The 23,129-nt window shown below is 42.1% G+C and overlaps 1 protein-coding gene across 6 annotated transcripts in view; it reads left to right on the top strand.

Annotated features, from left to right (window-relative positions):
• The window catches only part of dgkg (diacylglycerol kinase, gamma), a 111,015-nt gene extending 88,757 nt beyond the window's left edge, over positions 1-22,258 (top strand). For all 6 annotated transcript variants that reach the window (XM_020621709.1, XM_020621708.1, XM_020621706.1 and 3 more), the window contains 5 exons: positions 341-431; positions 4,676-4,877; positions 16,847-16,967; positions 18,372-18,432; positions 20,069-22,258. In XM_020621709.1, coding sequence (XP_020477365.1) covers positions 341-431; positions 4,676-4,877; positions 16,847-16,967; positions 18,372-18,432; positions 20,069-20,167 — 574 coding nt within the window. In that variant the 3' untranslated portion in view covers positions 20,168-22,258. The remainder of the gene's footprint in view (positions 1-340; positions 432-4,675; positions 4,878-16,846; positions 16,968-18,371; positions 18,433-20,068) is intronic.
• The last annotated feature ends 871 nt before the right edge of the window (positions 22,259-23,129 follow it).

Below are 23,129 nucleotides of genomic sequence, written 5' to 3'. Positions count from 1 at the left end.
GCAGACAACAGCAGGAGGCATGTTTGACAGATGGTGGAGTTAGCTTTTTATGCTTCACTGTTTAGCCATCAGTGCTGCCTGTGCCAGTGTATCCAGGCTTTAGGGTGCACTGATGGGGGTCTGACCTCTGTGGTTATATGGCCTCTAGCTGTCCTGAGCTGTCAGTTCAAAATCTGAGATGAGGTAGTGGACAGCTTCAGTATGTGTTTACTGTACCTGAAGCAAATCACTCTATAGGTTCACAGCACTGTACACATGGGCAAGCTATGTTCAGACTGCAAATATTTGTTAATGTTAGTCAAAATCACGCCTGTCCTCTGTTTCCCCTCTTGCTCCTCAGAATGAAGAACAAGCTCTGGTACTTTGAGTTTGGCACCACTGAGACCATATCTGCCACCTGCAAGAAATTAAATGAATGCATAGAAGTCGAGGTGAGTCTCAGTCTTATCAAAACTTCCCTGAAGCAGAATGGCAGAGTGATGGCAAAAAGTGACTGTGAAGCTGACAGAAATGAGGAAAATGTCTTTAAATATTCATGATATATTTGATGCAAAAAAGGAACATCACATCAACAAGTTTTCCTTTTTGTCGCTGACAGATGTTTAAGTGCAGTTATTCTAAGGTTTTAAAGTTCTGAAGTTTACAACAAAGTGGCTTTGCCATAATAATGAGGTGGGCTATTCATAGCACATCATCAGATTAATGCTCCATAAAGTCACTGATTGCCTCATTCTGTCATACAGTGCTGCATAATCTGTCACCTGGGTGCTTAAAGCACAGCAAGACTCCAGGAAAACACACCAGAAACACACCTTCTTAGAAACCACATGCAAAATAAGCTGTGTGCCTTCCCAAAGGGTTCATGACCTACACCCTTCATACCTTCAACTAATTAAAAAAATCAGACCGACTTTGGAAAATTGTGTGTATTTATATTTAGAAATATTCAATATAATAGAGCTCTTATATGTTCTTAAAGATTAAAGCTGCATTATTTTGTGTTGTTCATATTCTTAATAAATGTAATAAAAAGGGCAACAATCTCTTTGTCCACCTACTTTATTCTCTGAGATCCCTCCCCTGTCTGTGACAAGGCACTGAGCCTGTTTGCTTCCAGATTTTTAAAACAACAAAGGCTCACAGTTACATATTTTTAATAACAACAGTGGAGCGCTAAGGCACAGAAGAATAAGATACTGTATATCACATAGGCAACATTTGCTTGTCATTACAATTATCTTTATGTTCCTTCCTCTAATTCTGGTTTATCAGTCATTGTATGATATGATACAGATGGGTGACAAACCAGACCAGAGGGTCGGAGTTTCGAAACTCAGTGCCTGCAGTTCATGTGTCGAAGTGTCCTTGGGCAAGACACTGAACCCCCAGGTTGCCCCTGATGGTTAGAGCCATCAGTTGAGTTGACACCGCAGATGGCTGCTTTGGTTCTGTACTGGAAACAGATTCCTTGTGTGTAACATACTTGGCCAATCAAGGTGATTATTATTATTATGAATGAGTGGATTATCTTGATGATCTGATTGATCCCACTGTGACTCTCCAGAGCCAAATGTCTTCAAATGTACTTGTTGTGTCCAACCAACAGATCCACAGAGACTCGGCTGATTCTCATGTCTGACAAAGAAAAGCATCAGTTCCTCATATTAAAGAAGGTGGAATCAGAACATGTTGGTGACTTAATTTTGTAGTTGCCAGTTCATTTTCTACCAGTGAACTGACTGATGGCTGCAGCTCTAGGTCACTGAATGGCTTCATGAGGACGACACAGTGGGTTGGACACAGTGGGTTGGACACAGTGGGTCGGACACAGTGAGGGGATCTGGTTTGGAAGGAGGACGTTTCCTCCCTCTGACAGAGGAGACCTGATGCTGCTCTGGAGACACGGCACTGACACGGCTCTGCTGGGCTCTGGGTGGTAGTTTGTCCTTTTATTTGTCACCCAACTGTGTGTTCCTGTTGTAAATATAAAAATATTTCTGACCTCTAGTTGTTTATGAGAGGCCTTAGTTACAATACACAGCTCCTTTCACATCCTCTAAAGTTACTCTGGCAAGTGTATTGATGAAAATCTAAGATAGAGCAGAGCAGTAAATTACAGATAATCACAAATATGAGCCTCACACTGCTGTTACTTGAGGCTGAACTTTATCATCTTGATTAAATCTCAAGGACATCAAAGCATTACCTCCTTGTCAGTGGGCAGTTCACAGAGAACCGTGCGCATAGAGCATTTGACAGCTTTTGCCCGAATCCTTTCTGAAACTGTCCATGCAGCTGGTTACAAAACGGCTCCATCATGTGAATGCACAATGCAAGATGCTGACGCGTTAACTACTCAGAGGAGTGTGACAGTGACATCATGTCTAATAGGAAACTGTGGAGCAACTGTGTAGGTAGATAACAGACCATGAGGCCAGTCAAGTGATTTGCACAGACAGAAACTTTTGGAGGTGCTGCACCACCGAAAGTAGAAAATAAATGGCAGACTAGGGAGTGAATCAAAGACAGAACTGGACAGGAAGGAGTCAGTGCAGGTGAACTGTGAAGCAACCACTGTGGAACTCATATTACTATGACCGCAAAGAGCTTGAAAACCTAATTTCTCAAATAGATTCTTACTGTGAATACTGGAGTCCTTCATAAACACAGTCAGTTTTGGTTATGTGAGATTTGGTCTGTTTGATAATGTTCAGGTTGTGTTCAAACTGTTTCCGAGAGCTGTTGGTTCAACTGTGTGATTAATGTGGAGGCTGGAGTTTGTGCTGCCCTTTACGTTAAGTAGCTGAACCTCACTGATATAAGTGAACACTGCACTGATGCACAGTGGACTCGCTGACAGGCTGTTGCTAATGTTGGTTAGCAGCCATTTATACATTTTAATAATTGCATTTCAATTGTAATTGTAGTCAATACCAAAGAGAAGTGGGCAGTATCTTCTGTCCTTGACTCCTACACATGTATCAAGTACTTCCAGACAGTTACATGGCCTTGATCTGAAACAATGCATTTCAGTAAACACTGTGTTGTTTAAGATACAACTTATTTTATGACTTCTGTATATGGGATGTAGTCAGACTATGATCATTTAGTGTGATTACATTTTATTAACATGTTTAACTGGCCAGAAAATAAGCTTGTAGAAAGAAGTCAGGAAGTGATGTAAAGACATTTATTGTGTCTCCACTCGTATGTGTATGTGTGTCTGTGAATGTACTGTATGTGTGCAGGGCCCCACATGAGTTGCATGGTTTTTCACACACTTGTTCTGTGATGGGTCTTCTGTGTTGTGAGTGTGTAGTAAAATACAACATTTTAGTGCTTTGACTCATCACCAATCAGCCATGCACACTGAGTCACAGCAGCGTGTTGCTGACATTCTTTGGTGTGTTTGAATTATTTTTTGAATCCTAATGAGGCCAGATGCTGTGTTATTCCAAGAGGGACCCTGAATGCCAAACGGTGTTACTTTCTTTCATGCTGTATGTATAGACATTGGGCCAGCTTACTGTATTTTATTGCTGTGTTTTGCTGCACACTTCGATTGTGTACGAGTAATGCATCAGGACAAAATAAATCCTACTCATCAACAAAACACAGTGCACAAAGTGGGTGGATAGATGGCTTACTCTGTGATACAGCAACTCGTCCTGTGAGAACAACCTTTTCACTCCCACTGTGTCGTCCTACATCAACACAACATGTAATTCCTGCACTAACTACCATAAAACCTGTTTCATCCATTAATTATTTATACCACTTATTCTGAATAGGGTCGGGGGTGACATGGGGTGAAAGGTGGGGTCCACCCTGGACAGGTCACCAGTCTATCACAGGGCTGACACTTAGGGACAAACAACCACACACACTCACATTTACAGGCAATTTGGAGTCACCAACCAACCTGTTGGTTCCTGAGGGAGGAAGCCGAGTACCCGGAGAGAACCCACGCAAACTCCACACAGAAAGACCCTGGGTCAGCTGGGGCTCAAACCCAGAACTTTTTTGCTGTGAGGCAACAGTGCTAACCACTGTGTCACCATGCCGCCCGAAACCTGTTTTAATAAAACACAAAAGAGAAGATTCTTTTACCCAGAAGTTTATTCATCCCTATTATCATTGTGTGACTTTTTAAGGTCTGCAGCTCTGCTAAAGAATCTCTGCCTACACAGCCAAGCTCATGAAAACAGCAATATACTGTAATTTGAAGGAATGACTTTCTACCAGGATACATTTGCCAGTTGTATATCTCTGCACAGATGGAGGCAACACATGGTGGATCATATGTAACTGGCTGTTATAACGTGACCGCAGTACAAATGATGTAATACCATGGTTTCAGTCAGAATCAGAATCAGTTTTATTGGCCAGGTGTGTTGGACACACGAGGGATTTGACTCTGGTACAGCAGCTCTCAATGTGTATGTACATGTCCTTATGTGAGGCAGCAGTGGGCAAGTAAACAATATAAGGCTGAGAACAGAAGTAAAGAACTCATCCTGCAGCTTCACACAGGGGCATAATCAGTCAGTGTTCTTCTTACATCTGTTTGTGTTGTGAGGTTTTTTTTTGCTGCCTTAAATATGTCTTCATACTCATTCCTACTCTTTGTCCTTCTTCTTTCTGTCTTTTTGTTTCCTCTTAATTTTTCCCTCAGTGCGACGGGATCGTCTTGGACCTCAGCAACACCTCTTTAGAGGGCATTGCCGTGCTCAACATTCCCAGCATGCATGGCGGCTCCAACCTGTGGGGCGAGACGAAGAAGAGGAGGAACTACAACCGCATGAGCAAAAAGGTTCCTGACAGGATGCCAGCCATCACCGTCACAGACGCGAAAGAGCTCAAGTTCTGTCTGCAAGGTGAGTTAATGGAGATGAATGAGGATGCACCAACACCAAGAAAGGTGTTGAAAGAAAGGCAGAAAAGTCAGGAGTTCACCAACTTCTTTCTTGTTTACAGGAATATGAAGGAAAAATAAAACTTATTGTTGACTCAACTTCTATAATTCAAGCATTTATAGATGTACAGTATTAAGTGCAATAAACAGGAGGCTGTGTATGGTTCCGGTAGAGGTGGCTGCCTCCACTGAGTTAATGATGGCCTCCTCTAAAGTCATGAAATCATGATGATATTAAAAATAAGAGGTTTTATTGACTAAAACCTTCAAACCTCTGCAGAGAAGTTGGTCTTTTTTGCACATGAAAAGCTAGATTTTCTTTTTGTTACCTTGAGGTACAGTCTAGCTGAGGCCCTTCATCCCAGGTTGTGGCCTTAGTCCTGACGTGGGTTATGAGCTCTTGGATCTAAGCAGGGATTCAGACTGAAAATGTCTAGTTAGCTTGAAACTAAATTGAGATACAGCATTGAATGTTCAGGTACATAGAGTATTGACTACATTACATTTGGCTGCAGGATGTTGCTGAGTGGACGGGGGGGGGAAAGCAACACTCAGCTAAAAAAAAAATTTTTTTTTTCTTTTTTCATGAAGAACAAGTACTTGGAAAAGAGATGTTTCGTTTCTTTGTTTCTCTTTCTGACTCTATTTGAGTCCTTTACTCAGTGATGCCTCATTAAAAAGTGTCAGAAGTGGAATGTTACATCACACTTACCAACTGATTTTGAATTTACTTTGGAAATGTTTAAGGTGCTAAAGGCTGTATTCTGCAGCACAGAGCAAACATTTAACAGTAAACATTTAGTTAGTAAGTTGGATGGTAGAAATGTACAAAGGTGGATATTTCCAATAACATTTGGCCGATGATTTGTTTTATAATCAAGCTTCCATTGAATCCAGACTTTATTTCTTTCTGCTCTTTTTTCCATCTCCCCGAATTTCACTCTGTCACAGCTGGTCCTTTAATTCTTAATGCTTTAGTCTTTAATCACTGTTTTGGTACAGGTGCTCATAACGGATGCATCTTTGAAATTACAGATGTGAATCCAGAATCCGTGTGTTGCAGGTGGGCTGCTATTAAATTACTGGCTCTTTGTTAAGAAAGTGCAATCTGTATCAAAAATGTTTGCTATTTAAAGACATTGCTTTAGACGATGACATTTCAGCTATGGGTGGCACCAGTAGATAAACGCTGGGCATGCTCGATACCTGAGTGTTAAGTTTATCTGCTGTTACTGTTCATGTAAAGGTCAGTTTACTCAACACAAAGAGCAGCATTCAGCCCTGGAAAACAGGTGTATAATATCCTCTGTGACTCTAGAACTAAGAAGATAACCAGGAGCTCAATCAGTGCCTTTACTTTCTTTTCTAAACCTGCCTCATACGCTGTGAAATAGAAAAAGTTGATAAAACAATGCAGTTTCAGTAAAATAATAGGCAAACATTTAGGCTTTAAGTCTGTTAAAGTCTAACTTAAAGTCTTTTCAGATGAGCTTGTATTCCATTATTGTGTCAAGTTGCATCTCTCATCACAGCACTGAGCCCTGGAGTATGGCCACAGTGACTCAAGGTTATTACACAAGGTGCCGGAAGTGTCTGAAGACTCGTCTTCATCATAGTTTGAACACTTTCATTTTTGATCATTGAGAAGCCCGGAAAAAAAGGGGTTTCCAGAGGAATTTAACCACAAAGCAATGCATGCTGGGAAGTGGGAATGTGAATAATGTTTCTGAAGAACTGGGTTTGATGAGTGGCATGTTTTTCTTCGAAATGTTTCTTTGTGGTTCATATCCTGGCAAACACCTCTCCTATCACATTTCTCTCTTCTTCTTGCACTTAATTCAGCATTTTGCAATACTACAGCAAAAACAAGCCAACACCAGCACAAACCTCTCCAAAAAAAACTTCTCAACAGGAATTAGAAAATTGCAATAAATTATTCTAAAGATATAAACTTGTTCATTAAGAACCATGTGTATCATCAGTTATAACAAAATGATAACAAAATGATAACAAAATGATAACAAAATGATAACTGATGAACTGAGATTTTCCACACAATCTGATAATGTGGGACAGGACATGGTGTCTCTCAGCTACACCCCCCTCCATGACCCTCTGCTGCCTACAGCCTCCTGTTGTTATTCCAGCTTCTCCACCCTGTGATGACTTTGGCATCACAGTTGATTAAACAGAAGTGTGTCTCTTAGTGTTATTAATTCACAAATAAAATCATTATGTGTTTTCTAGAAGGATTATAACAGTTTGTACTCTGATCAGGTTCAAGGTTAAATAAATGATGTGCAGTTAAATTAATTTCCCCCCAAAATCCGCCCAGGTGGCCACAGGGCTGATTCTGCACACTGCCATGAGCACACAAGCAGACACACAAGTTTATACACTGTACGTGTGTGAGTCTTTGAAGCCATCGACTCCATGTTTTAAATTTCCAGCCTGGTCTTAACTCTTGGCCTAAATCCAAAACATAATCTCAGAGTAACCTCTTAGAGACCCACACACTGTCCTCACTTGAAGGGATTGTCCATATCTCCATGCACAGACCTGACTGCCTTGTGCTAGGTAATAACTGTTGTTGGTGTCAGAAAAGAATTGCTTCTACTGTGGCAGTATAGTTTGTGGTGGTGTTGGAAAACATACATATTTGGAAATAGGACTCACAGACCAGTGCTGTAGTTTCAGAGTGAAACTACCAGGTGTGTGTTCATGTGCCTTGTGTGTGTGTGTGTGTGTGTGCATGTTAATCATACAAATAATTGCTTATGGAAGTTGCTTGCACTGATGCAGTGAACTGAAGCTTTTAAATCCATTTGCTGCAGCCAATGCAATCAGTGAGGGTTACCCAGAGAGAGCGACAGGAGCCCCGGGCACCTCTGACCTCACAGTTCTCTGAGGCACTGTGTTTCTGCTCTGGTTTTTGCTCTGCAGACACACAGAGACAGTCTATAGTAATGTGGATTTGTAATAGAATAATTGGTGTCATTTAAATTTAATCTATTAGAGTGACTTAAACAACAGTCCTTTTCCTGGAACAGAGGAACTGTGAATCTGCTGCAAACAGAATGAACGTTAGTTGCACAAATGAAACACTGCACTCCTTGCTTGTTCACCCCAAACAGCATGTACACTCTTTACACACTGGCTGTGTGTTCATGTAGCGGCCCAGACTGTGGATCTCACTACTGCACAGAAAAATCTGTTGTGTGTGTTATTTTTCCCTCGACATCACTTTCTTCATCTTTTCAACAATTACAGTTATGAAACCTTGAGATAAATATTTATTTTTGCTCAAGATTAAACATTTTCACACTACTCAAAGCAAATTCACACCCGTTTCTGTCCACTTACACTTTTGTGTAGACTTAATATGGAGTTGTGCAACCTTTAAAATTCACTTCCTAGGGAACCCAGGCTGCTTAGAACCGTGGCGTCCCTGACTCACCTTTGTTGCATGTTATTACCCATCTCTGTCTCCTCTTCCATTTCTTGTCAGCTCTCTATGGTCCTTATCTAATAAAGGTAGTGCTTCAAATGCATCTGAATACACCTGTGCTGGTCAAGTACCAGTTTACCTTAGAAATGATGTAAGTCAGGTCAAGATGGGCTCAGACTGTAAAACATGCAGATTGGACAGGCTGTGCCATTGTCCTGCTGCTTGGAGGTTACCTCCTGCAGTAATATCAAGTAACCCCAATAATATATCGACCACGTAAACCTACACCTCAAGCATCCTCCAAACTAACAATGAAGTTCTTCTGCTCACATTTATTGTCTGTGCACTCACAGCTGTGGCCATTTTGCATCTTTTTGTGCTTGTTTTGCAATTCTTTTTAGTTGTTTTTCCTTCCCTTTTATTTTTTTTGCCCTTCTTCTTCGTCATTTTGTGTGTTTTGTGGTTATTTTTGTGTATTTTCCTTGGGCTGTTGTCTGTGAGGTTGTTTTGCATATCTTTGTTTTGCTGTGTTATGTCTGTTTTTACTCATTTTACATATACAGTATGTGTTGTTGGTTGACTTTTCAACAAGAAATGTCAGCAGTCATTTCATACAGAGGCTCTGGTCCAGCCCCCCCTGATCCCTTGGGCTCCTGGACCTGTGCCCTGTTTACCTACTCTGTAATCCACCCATGGAAACAGAGAGAGACATCACACCTGAACTCTTAAACATCTATGACTTTTGAACGAGCGTCTGCAGTGAAACACACTGTGTCTTGTCCCTGTGTTCCTAACTCATCCAGTGAGCTTCTTATTCTGATGTCCAGTTGTAAATTGCACTCAGTAAGTGGGACAAAGAAAACTTCAGAGTGCAAGGTTTCCAAATGTGTTGTTGTGGAGATTAAAGGTGCAGTGAGGGCAAAGGTCTGCTGCTGTCAGCTGGGCGAAGACAGATACCAGCCACAGGAGCAGAGGAAGTCGCTGCCGACAGGCACAGGATTCAGCCCATCCCATCATCGCGCTCCACCTCAACTTTTTTCTGTGCATCACCTCTTCCCTGACTCATTTATTTCCTCCCTGCTCTTGGATCAGATTTCCTTAGCTTCCTGCAGTGGATTTAGTTGGAAAGGATGCACATAAATAAACTGGATGTGGCATACAGCACTCCAGGGACTGAAACATGAGAATGAGGAAGAACTGTTGAATTAAAATTGTGAGTGCGCAGTATACAGTGCTGGGCAGTGATGCATTACTTATATTACTTAGTAACACTCATCTAAAGCTGGACTGGTGACCTCTTCCAGCACAGTCCTACTCTTTATCAATTTATTAGTCTTGACTAGGTAAAAGTCAAAAGGACAGAAAAACAATTAGTAATGGAGTCACATATAAAACCAGCTTTAACAACACCAAAAGTATAACAAACCAGCCAGCACTGTTCAGTGTTCACATCTTTCTGATAAGCAAGTTGCTGAGCAATCCTAATGCACTGTGATAACGATAGAAACTTTTCCAAATGAAAATGAAAAGGAACGATTGGACTACTTTTGTGATGACAGAGCTAGTTCTAGGCTCTGAGTGGTAACTCTTTGTCAGTCAAATCTGGCAGGACTGCTCTCCAGGAGCTTTGTGCTCACAGTGAAGGTTGGCAGACCATCCAACCCTGAACAAAACCAGCTGAGTCCTGGATGTAGATAACCAGTGCCAACTAGCCAGGTAGCACACAACATGTAAAAGAAAAGCAACTTTGAATTGACTCTGAGGTTCCTTGTCTTTTAGCAAAGAGGAGACAGACACAAATGTCCGCCCTCTATCTGGTCAGACAGAGAGGCCAATCCCCCAAAACAGTCTCTTTTCATTTTGTAGCCACAGCAGAGAAGCTACTCCTTAGCTTTAGGGTCTTGTATGTAGGAAGACAAATGACCAAGTGCTAAAAAGGTTTTCTTTACTGCATTCACCTTATTCGCATGAACAAAATGCACCCGAGCTTTAGTTTATTAAATGTGCTATCATGGAGAAAAGTCTACAGACGTGAGTAGCTTGGTTTGAGACTGCTTCTGACTCTAGTCAAATCTTTTAGTTTGGAATTTATCATCTGTTTATCTGTTATTGTTTTGTAAACTTTTCTGTTCTGTGATAAATGCAGTGGTTAGGTGTGTGGTTGTAGTAGGTTTGGCGTTGTTAGAAAACACCTGGTGGACTATTAATAACAGAGTTTAAATCCATTTTTCTTGACTAATTGATTTTCTAATGAACTGCACCACAGAACGCACCTGAAACAGCAGAGCCCTGCTACATTTCAGACATGTTCTGTTTCACTGTCATGACTCATTTGTTTTCTCTCCTCTGCTGCTCCACTGCTCGTCCACTCCTCCCTCTCCTCTCCTATGGCACCCCCAGCTCGCCTCCCCTTCCCTTCACCTTGCCTTCTCTCACTTCTCCTGTCCTGCATCCCGGGGCCCACAGACCCCCTGCCCACCCTCCCCAACAACAGTCAAGCTGTGACACACCATGAAGGAAGCTATTTTAGGTAGATCGCATCCAGAGTTTGCATATTGTTTTCTCCTCGCACAACAGAAACAGCAGACTATAATTACCTGGGTTCACCCCCGCCGCTCTGTGTGGCTGGAAATAGTTCCTATGTGAAGCTGCTGAGTCGAACTCAGTAGCTGTGGGAGAGTGGACGACCTTTCAGTGATACATTTACTCAGAGTTAATGAATGGCAGCTCTTGAAGTGGTCGAGCGTTCAAACGGGATGGGAACGGAAAAGATGATATTTCTTTCAAAACTGACCAGTGTTCTTTCCCATGATTGTTTTCTCCTATCTGGACAAAGAGTTCACCATCTGAATGTTTACAGTCCATGTAGGGATTCAGTGACATGGTGTGTGTGTGTGTGTGTGTGTGTGTGTGTGTGGTGTATTTTTGGACCGTGTCATAGTAACACAGTGTTCTCTGTCACATGGCCAAGTGCTCTCCCCTGTACCTTTACCTCTGTTGGCTGGTGAGGTGAGCTGCAGTTCCTCTTGTCCATCTGCCATGACTCCAACCACCCTGGACAATAACAGGCTGGTCAGGGAGGGAGGGCGAGTGGGCGGAGGAAGGATACACAAATAATGCCTGCTTATAATTATAACCTGACACCTCAAGCTGTTGCACAGTGAAAGCTGCAGCTATTCCTCAGGGGGATTTAGAATTCATATTTCAGCATCGAAATGGAGGCTTGTTATAAATAACTCATTACTGAATTTAAAGGATAAGACGCTGGAGTTCATTGTGATTTAATCCCACATAGAGTGGAAATACTCACTCACACCAAATGTGTATCATTCTGCTCCACATTCACTATTTACTCCGTTTTGAGTAACATTTCTTAAAAACTGTAGTAGTCAGCAGTTTTAGGAAATGATTGTTTTATATTCAAGGCAATCTGAGTACAATAATAAACACCTCTAGTCTGAGTCCAGTGAGAAGAGAGTCTCTGTACTGTGAGGCATTGTCTGTTGTCAGAGTGAAACATGAACTACTGCCTTTTATGCAATAACTACATATCCTTGTTTGGGTCAGAGATGTTTTCTCTGGGAGCCAAAAACTCCCTCTGTCTTCATCTCTGAACTATAAACACTGGTACATTTTCAGTGGGAACCACAAGCACATTAGGAAGAACTAAAAACTGATCTATGAGATGAGGTTCATCCCAGGTTTGTGCTCATACATGGGGTATGTCCCAAGTCTCTGAGAAGCGAGGAGGCTGCTGGAGGAGCCATGAGCAAGGATACATGAGCTCATCCTTTGCCAAAGCCCTTTATGAACCGACACGCCTGTTTATCAGAAATGACTTGGTGATTGGACATTTGAGGTGATTGATTGCAGGAAAGGTCATCTCATGTCGTTAGTAATGTGTTTCCTTAAGTCCTCCCATGTTTTCCTTGCATCTTTTCACATTGTACATGGATGTAATTAGGACACAAGTGAGAGAAATGGCACTGCCTATAAGAGACTTACCCATAGAGTAGCTCACTAGTGCTGGGCCAGCTGACTTCCCGTTGGCTTACCTGCCCACCTGAAGGGGATAAAATAAGATAAGGGTACAGCTCCTCTAGGCTTTCCAAATAATACTGAACCAAATCGATCAAATTCTGACAATAAGAAAAAAGTAATTTTGTCGGGTTTTATTCCTTGTTTTATAGCTGCTCCTTTTTCTTTTTGGTCTACAGTGTGATGAATGTAGAATAGCTATAATATGGTTTGGCCACTACACCAAAATGGCTTCACAGGTCAGGTCACCGGCCTATCACTGAGACAAACATCCACTCACACTCATGGACACGTTAGAGTCACCCATCAACCTGCATGTCTTTGAATGTGGGACAAAGCTGGAGTATCTCCAGAGAAAAACTCCACACAAAAAGGCACCAGGAAGCCACCAGGTTCGAAGCCAGAACCTTATTGCTGTGACATGACAGCGCTAACTGCTGCACCTCCATGCCCCCGCAGAATATAGCCACCTTATATAAGTAAATGAATCAAAGCACAGGGTGTACAGTATATACTGTAATGAGTGAGACCATTCTGTCAGTTCAGTAGAAGATACTGTGATGTGTTTAGAAACTCTGCTGAGTCCCCCTATAAACCATGATGTTGTTTAAAAGAATCCATGAATGAATGACTTAAGATTTCCTGCTTAGCAGAGACAATAGTGCCGCACAGCAGCAACGGGTCTCGCTGCTCGTTAAAGCACTGCCATCCCATCCCAGAATGCACCGTGGCTGCGTTATGTAAGAGGCTGTTCTGTTCTATTCTTAGCTCCACCTCACTGAGAAGTAACAGCGCTTGTTGCCTGAGAGTCAAAAGCACAGAAATGCGATGAGGCGAGAAGCAGCACAGTGGGCTCCTCTGCCATCAGGCTCTCACACCGGGACACGGGCAGGACGGTGTGCCCATGTTTGGTGTTTGGAGGAAATAGAGGTGTAGAGGTGGGCGTGCAAAGGAGGGGGATTTATAAATTTAATGGTACAACAGGAAAAGGATATGTGAATAGTTCGGTTTTAACAACCTGAAATAGAACATGTCAACACTCACTGGAAACTGTTACCTCTTCTCTCTCTGAACCTCGCAGAATAAGACCAGGCTACAGCTTCCACAGACAGTGAACTGCAGAAAACACCAGACTGCATCCATCTTAACATCCAGCCATCCTTCTAATTCCCATCTGTCATTGTGTCACTCACTCCCCCTCTGGCTCTCTTAGTCTCCAACTGTCCAGTTTTTTCTTAAAGGATGCCTAATCCTATAAAAAATTATGTCCTGGAAAGCTCTGCAGACACAGAGAGATGCATGTAGTGAATGTGTGTGTGTGCAGCATCATCGTTTCTTTATGTGGTGTTGAATAATTAACACACTCCTGACCACTTGATGAGAAGTGTAGCTGCCATTTAGAACACTGAGATCACGTCCTGCCTGATAGGTTTGTTTTTTCCTGGGAATGTGGGGGCTTTAGGAGCCTGGGGTGTGTTTATCCTCCAGGTGATTATTTTTGACTTTTTACTGGGTCTGATTAAGTAAATGAATCAGTACTGAGTTTTATCCTGAGCAGTGAGGAACAGCATTTAGATCTTTATGTTGGGAACATCCAGTTAAAGCTGCACTTGTCAAAATGTTTTATTAACCATGGCTTAAATATGACTGTGTAATGTGAAAAGGGTCACTTGTAAAATTATCGCCTGACTGGACTGTAGAATAGTTTTAGGTCATTGTTTTGGTTTTGTAGCCCACAGCTGTATTATTTCAGATCAAGGATATGCTATGTTCTGCGCCGTAGAGGGTGACATATCCAAATCCCTTCCTATCTTTCTCTGAGGAACATTGTTTTTAAACATTTCAATCATTTTCTCACACATATGTTGGCAAACTGGCGGTCCTCGGCCCATCTTTGCTCCTAAAGGGCTCGGCCTTTCCTGGATGCCACTTTTGTACCAAATCATGATGCAGTCACCTGTTGACATCAGCTGTTTCAAATGGAATCATCATTTCATTGTTTTACCTCATTACTGGCCCTGAAATGCAGCCGGCCCAACTTTTGTTTGGAATGTGTTGCTGCATTAGAACTGAAGTGAGTGTTTACTTTGAACAAAGAATCCAGAACACAGATGATTTCCACATCACTATTTTCAGTTTTAATTTTGATTTTACATACCATCCCAAATTTTTCTGGTTTGGGGTTGTAGAAGAGTCAGTCAGTAATGGACTTTATCATTCATTAGTTGAGTTGGGGGAGGGGACAGTGGTGTGATGGTAGAGCAGTCGTCTCCCAACCAAAAGGTTGAAGGTTCAAATCTCTGTGCCTGCTGTCCATGTGTCAGTGTCCTTGAGCAAGACACTGAAACCCCAGTCGCCCCCGGTGGTTGGTTGTATCAACTGCTCTTAAGTGCTAAATAGAGGGACTTAAAGTCAAGTGTAAAAACTAATGATTTTTATAGATGTGCACCACAAACTTTCAAAGAATATGGAAAGCTGCTCTTCAGACTTACTGTTAATGTAATCTGTTCTGTAAATATGAAGCAGTTGCATCACCAAGATATAATTTTATAACATTTTAAAAAGTGTGTTCTTTACCTTTCTTATATTAGTGTGCACATTTTCATGTAATGAACCACAAGTTGTTGCATGTTGTTTCTTTTCCTCACAAGCTCTTCTGTACTAAACTGTGCACCCTGAGCATTTAATCCTTGAGGGGTCACACAAAAACTGAAGTGCAGCCTTAAAATGTTTGTTTTTTTTCTCTGCTTGGACATTTTCCATTGAATTGTGATCTCAAATATTAAAGAATGTTGGTGACTCAGCAGCAGCACAGCTGTTCCTGTAGAAGCCTCAATCATTTTGGAGGCTATAGATATGAAATGGCAGAACTTTTTAAATGGCACACATGCAGATCCATGTGCTGCATGCATTGTTTAAACTGAAATTATCCAGCTGCTGCACATTCCTAACCCTTTTTCGCCAGAGAGAAAGAACACTTGATTTACTTAGTCAGTCAAGGGAGCGATTGATTTTTAAATGAGGGTTTACAATATGAAATGTGTTGCAAAGTTACAGCACAGAAGGGACAACAGGTGTAGGAAAAACTCATTTGAATGGTCTGTGTACTCATTTGACATTGTTCACATGTTTTTTTCTTAAATTCTTCTGAATATAAAACATCCTGAGGCCTGTTTTGCATCAGGCTACAAAGCATGTTCTCTCTCAGGAGGAACGCAAGCAAACGCAACAGTTTCCTGTTTGAAACAAAGCCAACAGTGCGAGCAAGGTCTGATGACACTGGAAAATTACTAACATTGTTTACACTGTAACAGAGCGTCAGGCCTGCAGCTCCAGTCACAACAGGCAGCGCTGCCAGTCATAGATTGTCTGGGCTGGGTGGAGGACTGAGCCCCCCAGGGAGCGTTTGACCGGTCCCCAGGTGCTTCTCACAGACTATTCCTTTTCTCCTGCTGCAGGAAAGTAAAATCTGCCAGAACTCGTTGCCTTCATGTTTATCTATGACTCTTTATGCCCTTTTCCCCTGGCATTAACATTAAGAACATGTAATCAGCTTGGAGTAATTAAACATACTAATAAAACAACTAACCCAATAAAAAATATTAAAACATAAATAATAACTAGCAAAATAAAAGTCCTAGACAGCCTGGTCAGCTCATCCAGTTCGCTTGGTGTCACCATGTCTGGACAAAATGTGATCTGTACACAACCACAGTTCATTAGAGCAGAGGGGTTCGCCACCAGCACAGTTGTTGTGAGCGGGTCTGAGATCTGATTCTGCTGTAGCGCCTCACATATTAACACACTGGCTGTGAAGACAAAGCATTTCTCTGCTTTCCAATTCATCTCACTAAGCATTTGTAAAACCTGAGAAGTTGGTGGCAACACACAAACACATACCATAATTTCATATTAGGTTAGTTGGCTGAAGTGTAGTGAAAGTGAAATGTCAAATTGAGTGTTGTGCATCACACCTTTGACATTTACACAGAAGATAATGAGGACACAGTTTGGCAACAACGAGCAGCTCCACTGCTGCTTCTTGTTGTTTTCCTTAACTTAACAGTGACAGTCTCAATGAATTTGTCCCAACATGTCTACTGTGTTAAGGAGCAGCAACAACTCTGATAGGTGTCCACAGTTTAGCTCTGCAGTCTGAGAAAGTGTTAAAGATCTGTGTTGTTTGGAGTAAAGCGGCAAGACTAGTACATGCCGGAGAAGGTCATAGTCCAAAGTTCTTATCCCTACAGGTCGAGAACATGTTACTATCTGTGACAGTTTGATTTACTATCACAGTGCATCCTGTTTTACCCCACAGCACCAGGGACATTGAGCAGCTATCATATCTTCCCTGTACTCTTCAGTTTGGTCAAGTGGAGTGCCGATAACAGAATCCATAACCTCTCTGTGTGTTTCTCTGTCTCTCTGTTACCGTGTCCATCCAGACTTCAGTGACCAGCTGTTGGAGGTGGTTGGCCTGGAGGGGGCCATAGAGATGGGGCAGATCTACACTGGGCTGAAGAGTGCAGGACGCAGGCTGGCTCAGTGTGCCAATGTCACCATCAGGTCAGAGCCTCCTGTCTGTCATATTCTCCACCATATTTCCCCACAGTGAATCCATCCTCCTCTTTCCTGTTTTGATCTCCGTTTTCCATCCTTCTCACCTGTGTGTGCCACCACCCTCCCCTCCCTTTACCTTCCTTCTGGTCAACCAACTGAAAACTTTCTACTCAAACTTAATCCATCTCTGTTTAATACATAATCCATTTCTTTTTATTTGTTGTTTTGTGTATTTGATGCCTAAACTCCCTGCAGTAGTACAAGGGTATCTCATACACATACTCAGATTCAGTTAAATTCTCTAAAACACATCCAAGTGCGCTGTGTCCACATTTTGGTTTTGACACATTTTTATTCAGAGAAACTGGTTTTAATTCAGCTGTGTTGTTGCTTTTGGCAGACTCGGCCCATTTTCACAGTTTCTGCAGTAAAGAAGTGACATTTACAAGTTGTTCTCTCATTTGTTCGGCAAACTGCCCCTAACATTTTCCTAGACCAGAAATAAAAGTGCACTCATCACAGTCATTCTCCATGCATGCATGAAAGTCTTAAACCAACTCAGAGTGTGTATGTGCATTTTCATGTGTGTGTGTGTGTATCAAGTGGCTCTGTGAGTTTATAGAGTGGGGGCCTGTCTGGGAATGGTCTCATGGGAACAAAGTGTGCAGTGTTTGACCCTGTCCGGAGGCAAAGTGAAGAAACCACTTGCTTGTCAATGTCTAATCTGACCTTCACAGCCTCTGACCCGTCCCTTGTCCCCTGTTAAACGACAGTGTAAGACAGTGTAAGTGGGAGATTATGGCACCAGTTTTCCACCACACTGTTCTATATAAAAGGTACCTAGCTGGCATGAAGGGTCAGTGTTGACCCTCCTTTATTCCACCACCAGAAGTAGTAAAACAGCTCGGCCTCGGCCACTGAAGAGTCAACTTGGGGGACTGTGAGCGGAGGTGTATGAAGTTTAGTGTTGGTCCATAACATGCTGCCTGGCGACATACGTTTTAATGTTCCTCACAAGCAGCAGAATCTGTAACCATATTCATGAAGATGTTGTGCATTATGCACAGTGACTTTTGAGGCTGAATCATGTTGGAAATGTGCAAGACAAGCAAAAGCACATCCTTGCTCTGTTCATCCACCACTGTTGATTTGAAAGCAACATCATTACTGGTATTCTTTGCATTTCTGTTGTGTGTGTAATATGCATGGCTATATGTCACACTGGACGTCACGCGTCTAAGACCAGATTGCCAGTATCTGTGTAAAAAGAACACAGGGTGACATTATGCCAGCTTTTTTTTTTTTTTTACAAAGCTGTTATAAAGTGGAATATTTGTCTAAAAGAGGCTTCGCTCTCTCCTTCTACTCTCCCCCATGTTTTCTGCTCATCCTTCTGCTCTGTCTTCACAGGACGTCCCGACGGCTGCCCATGCAAATTGATGGTGAGCCCTGGATGCAGCCCCCCTGCATGGTGAGACTGAAACACTCCTACTGCAGCATTTTGAATCAGTCACTGCACTGAAAATATATCCAAGACCCTCAAGGTGACAAACTTACTGTACGGTTAGTGGCTGCCTAAATTTAGCCATGTTGCCTCACCGGATTGATTTAAAATATAAAATTCATATTTGTGTAAGAAATGTTATTGGTCAGAGTGGTGTTGATCTGTGCTGTACCATTTAAAGATTAAGAGATCTTTGAACTTTTGACCAACACCAAAATCCAAAATAATCACAAGAGTCAGTCAGAACAAAGGTAAGAATAGTAGACAGGACAAACAGACAATGCACAAAGGCTCCTTTTAGAAAACAGTGATAAAACCTTTTGCAAAGTTATCACATCAATCCAGCAGAAATGTGTTATTCATGTTACAAAATATACCAGGAATGTGCATTTGCAAAGCAGTGTGTTGCTGAATGATGTCACACTGCATTGAAGAAAAGGTCAAACTACATTCGATGTTTGCCAGAGCACCTCTGCTGTGCCATCACAGCGGTAGTGTTGGACTGAACACAGCTCTGGCTGGGTGGTTTGGCATGTCGCTGTAAACCCAGGAGCTGTGTTGTCCAGGGCAGTATCTTCATGTGGGCTTTCTCAAAGCAAATTGGTCTCAGGTCAGGTGCCAAACTTGAATCGATTTAAAGATCACAAAGGACAGGCAGTGTCAGAAATGAAACATGGAGCTGCAAATTGGGAAACTTATAGAAAAGCCTTCTGATGGCTGAACCTGTACCTGTCGAGCCCTGTTAGGCTTAGGGGATGTCATGAGTAGCCTCCTTCACGTTTCCAGCCTGCAAGTTAGCCATGCTGCTAACGTACTCTATGTTAGCACCAATTTCTACCACCAGTGTATTAGCATGGAGAGATAAAAACAGTTTAATACCCAAAAACTAACAAATATGTTTGGTGTGTCACTATGGTGCTGAACATCTGAATGCAGCCTTATTCTAGGCTGTGACGTCAGGGTTATGGTGCGTGCATTGCTAGTCAGGAGATGAGCAAAAAGCACAGGCCTTGGCAGACAGACTCTGGTTACAAGAACTGGCTTTTGGGACATTTAATGTCACTGCTCTGGGGCGGTGAAGCCAGAGCTTGTATTAGAGGTGAACTGATGCCATTTGGGTACAGTCAAAATCAGCTGTAAGCAGCACTCCAGGCGTCAGTGTCTGGATGGGCCTCCCCTGGATGCCAGAGGTCAGGCACTTGACAGATGATAAAGCCAGTCGTATGCTAGACCAAGTCAAGTGTAGTTTAGCCTTGGTCCTGTCTTGGCTCACTTTTGTTCCTTTTCCTCCTCTGCATACCCTCATCCTCAACCTCCCTGCTGCCATGCTTTCAGTTATCACAGGCCGTCACTGTTCTTCATGTGAAAGGAAGAAATAAGCGATTATCTATTCATCCTCACAGCATTTCAACCGGTTTTCATTTTGTGAAAATCAACCTTTTTCGGGGCAGAAGAGCATTTTGCTGTGTTATGTGAGTTATTTGCAGGGGTCACAGTGACTGATTTTGTAGCAGCCTATTGTGAATTAGTCCATAAGCAGTAGAAAACTGATTGCTTTAAAACCTGATACCGTATCCTGCCCTTCTCTGTCTGATTCTTACAGGTCAGGATCACACACAAGAATCAGGTCCCCATGTTACTGGGCCCGCCTCTGAAAACACCATTCTTTTTCTTCAAGAAACGCAACCGGAGCCGTGACTAGGACCTGTGCATGCACACAAACTCACACACATATACAGCACATACATGCACACACACACACATGCACACACACACACCTCCCACTGTACAGGCAGCTCCATCAGACTGGAACACTATTCCCAAGTTGGAGTTTGACAGTGGGAAGTTCATTTACGGGATCACATTTGACAAGTGGAACATTCCTAAAGTCGCATGCCTGCAGACAGTTGATTCCCAAAGGAACCTGCAGTGATGGCACCCAAACTGAACAGACTCAGACCCATTCCTGTGTAACCATCATCTTCTAGTCTCGTCTCTGAAACTCTAGGTCCCACTTATGGATTTAGTCTCAGCCACATGCAAGAGCTAAGTCTCTCAGTCCAAGTCGTCCCCTGCCCAAAAAACTAGCCATATACCAGTACTGCACTGCCTGCAAAACACAACTTTGGCTGCTTGGATTCCCTTACAGCCCTGGAATGAAGTAAAAAAGTGTTAGTAAAGGGAAGGCAGGTAAAAGAAGCAGCTGTATGATGAGCCAGTAGAGGAAGAAAGTATACTATAGTGAAAAAGAGAGGAAGTGAGAGTGGTGTGGCAGTAATCATGGCTGTTTACAAGGTGGATGAGTAAATAGGATGAGATCCACCTTCTGGCTAGATTATCTGTATGAATAATGAAACAGGGGTTTCTTGTAAGTGCTTGCTCCAGGACCTCCCTACAGACGGACGACACAGTACAGCTGAGAAGAGGAGGGGAATAGACAGGCCTCATCCATCATTGGCTTTGTTTGTGGGTTGATGGGGCGTAACAGTGGCCTGGAGTGGGTGGGAGCATGCAGGGATTTTAGGCTCTTGGCATCACTGGTATACAAAAAAATCCTTTAAACCACATTTACAGACTCTGTAGATGATCTGACTACCAGGCTGAGGAAGTGCCTGTCCAGCTGCGCACAGTTATCGCCACAGAAATCAACCAGAATCCAGACTGAAAGTAGAGATTAAAGACATTGTAGTTCAGTTTGCTGTCTTACTAATTTGTCCTCAGTGGATGGTGCACTCAAACACTACCATCAAATCAGCAACAGCTCCTGTACACTGCACAGCATAGGACACTGCTGCTGGGTCAAGGATTAAAATAAATCCCCTCAAGGGTAAAACAGCAGGGCCTGTGGGGTTTTTATTTACCAGAGCATTGACAGAGGAACTAAATTTATCTCTCTATTTCAGGGAGGGTCTATTTGTCCTCCAGTGAAACCTTACGCCTAATTACCGTGTCAAACATCAACTCACAATGTCAAGTGTGCCGTCAGAGCCTGCCCCTGCTGCAAGGTACTGGGTCACTTAAATGCATTCATTATTTGTTTAACTACACCAAATAATGATGTGCTGATAAGAGCGGAAACAGACAAAATAAAAGGAATTTTGTTTTCACCATAGGAGAGGGATCTATATATATTATTCAGAGGCGTAGTTCAGTGTTTAGAAAGAATGTATCCATATTACTGTCCCCACAAATATGGCAGATTATATTATTATATTATACAGAATGAGCAGAATATATGTATATTTCTGGAAAGTAGGTGTAGCTCACATATACTGTACACGCATATGTGTTTTTAATATATCCTTGTTAATCGTGTGGAAATCGTAGCGTAGAGAGGTTCAGATTAGGTTTCTTCACTGTGCAGAGCTGCTACAGTCACACTCTGAAGACGGGGTTCCACTTCGTCTAATTCCAATTATATCAGATTTAAATTTAGTAGTCTGCCATCTTCTCTCTTCAGTTTAGCTTCTTTCTTGCTGACATAAGAATCAGAACAACAAACGCATCAACATTAAACTAGCAGCATGCTAACATGCACAAATTTCATGGTAGTCCCAGCTTGTGGCTCAAATATACTGCATACACATTAGTTACAGAGATAATCTTCCGTGAATGTTTTATCCCCGTACCGTTGTTTCATAACACTCACCCAAATTCTGAAGGTATTTCCTGAATCTTCATAGACCAGTCCAGGAAAGATATCATTTTAATTAGTTTCTCGGGTCATACACTTTGTTTACAGTTAAGAAAAGATGTGACAGGAAATGACATCATCACTCTGGCTTTGTGTGAAAGTGACTCAACTTCATGAATGTATTATTTAAACAGTTTCAAAAATAATTTCACTTAATTATCAATAATACAATATTAATAATATAATAGGTGTCAATAATGCATTATAGGGATGATGTCATTTCCATCTTTGCATATTTGCAGGGGATTTGATCGACCGACACACTGAATCCCTACAAATAGCCTTTCCACTACAGTTAGTCCACCAAATTTATTCTAACTGTAAAATGTCCCATTATTGAGAGCAACGCTTTAGAAGAAAAAGCTTTGGGGTTTCTCATCATAAAGTGTGTTTATGTTTTATATCAGTATACTGCCGTCCAGTATCAGTCAGGCTCTAATTGGAAACATGGGTCTTGAGTTCAGATTATTTTGTCACATGCTGTCATTCAAATTACAGAAATTCTGAGTTCAGTCAAAAATGACTAATGAACACAGATGTCTTCACAATGTAAACCTCAAAGAATCCAAATCTGTGAATATTGAAACTCAGATGATCTCTTTATGATGTGCGTTAGATGTTTGTGGGAAACTGTCTTGCACCCTGCTGAAATCTGTGTTAACGGTGCAGGGCAGGGTGAGACTGGTGACATGTTCTGATGGTACAGACTGAGCTCCACTGTAGGGTCAGGCTGTGAGCTTTTATACCCTGGTTCCCTTTAAAACACACCGGGTCGTTGCTCTTGCACCCAGGCTCCATGAAAACAGACAGGATGTCCAGTGTATCCTCATACACTTCAGGTTCCTCCTTACAGTGTCAACTACTAGCATCCGTCTCTGTAGTTTATGTTTAAGTGTACACCAGTGAAAAGCTATCTGACATAACTGGAACAAGCTAAACATGCAGCAAAGTGGTAATGTCACAAAATGAA

The sequence above is a fragment of the Monopterus albus genome, unplaced genomic scaffold, assembly GCF_001952655.1.
Source record: "Monopterus albus unplaced genomic scaffold, M_albus_1.0 scaffold266.1, whole genome shotgun sequence".
NCBI lineage: Eukaryota > Metazoa > Chordata > Actinopteri > Synbranchiformes > Synbranchidae > Monopterus > Monopterus albus.
Note: the sequence above shows the minus strand (reverse complement) of the source record. Positions and strands in the feature narration are given on the sequence as shown.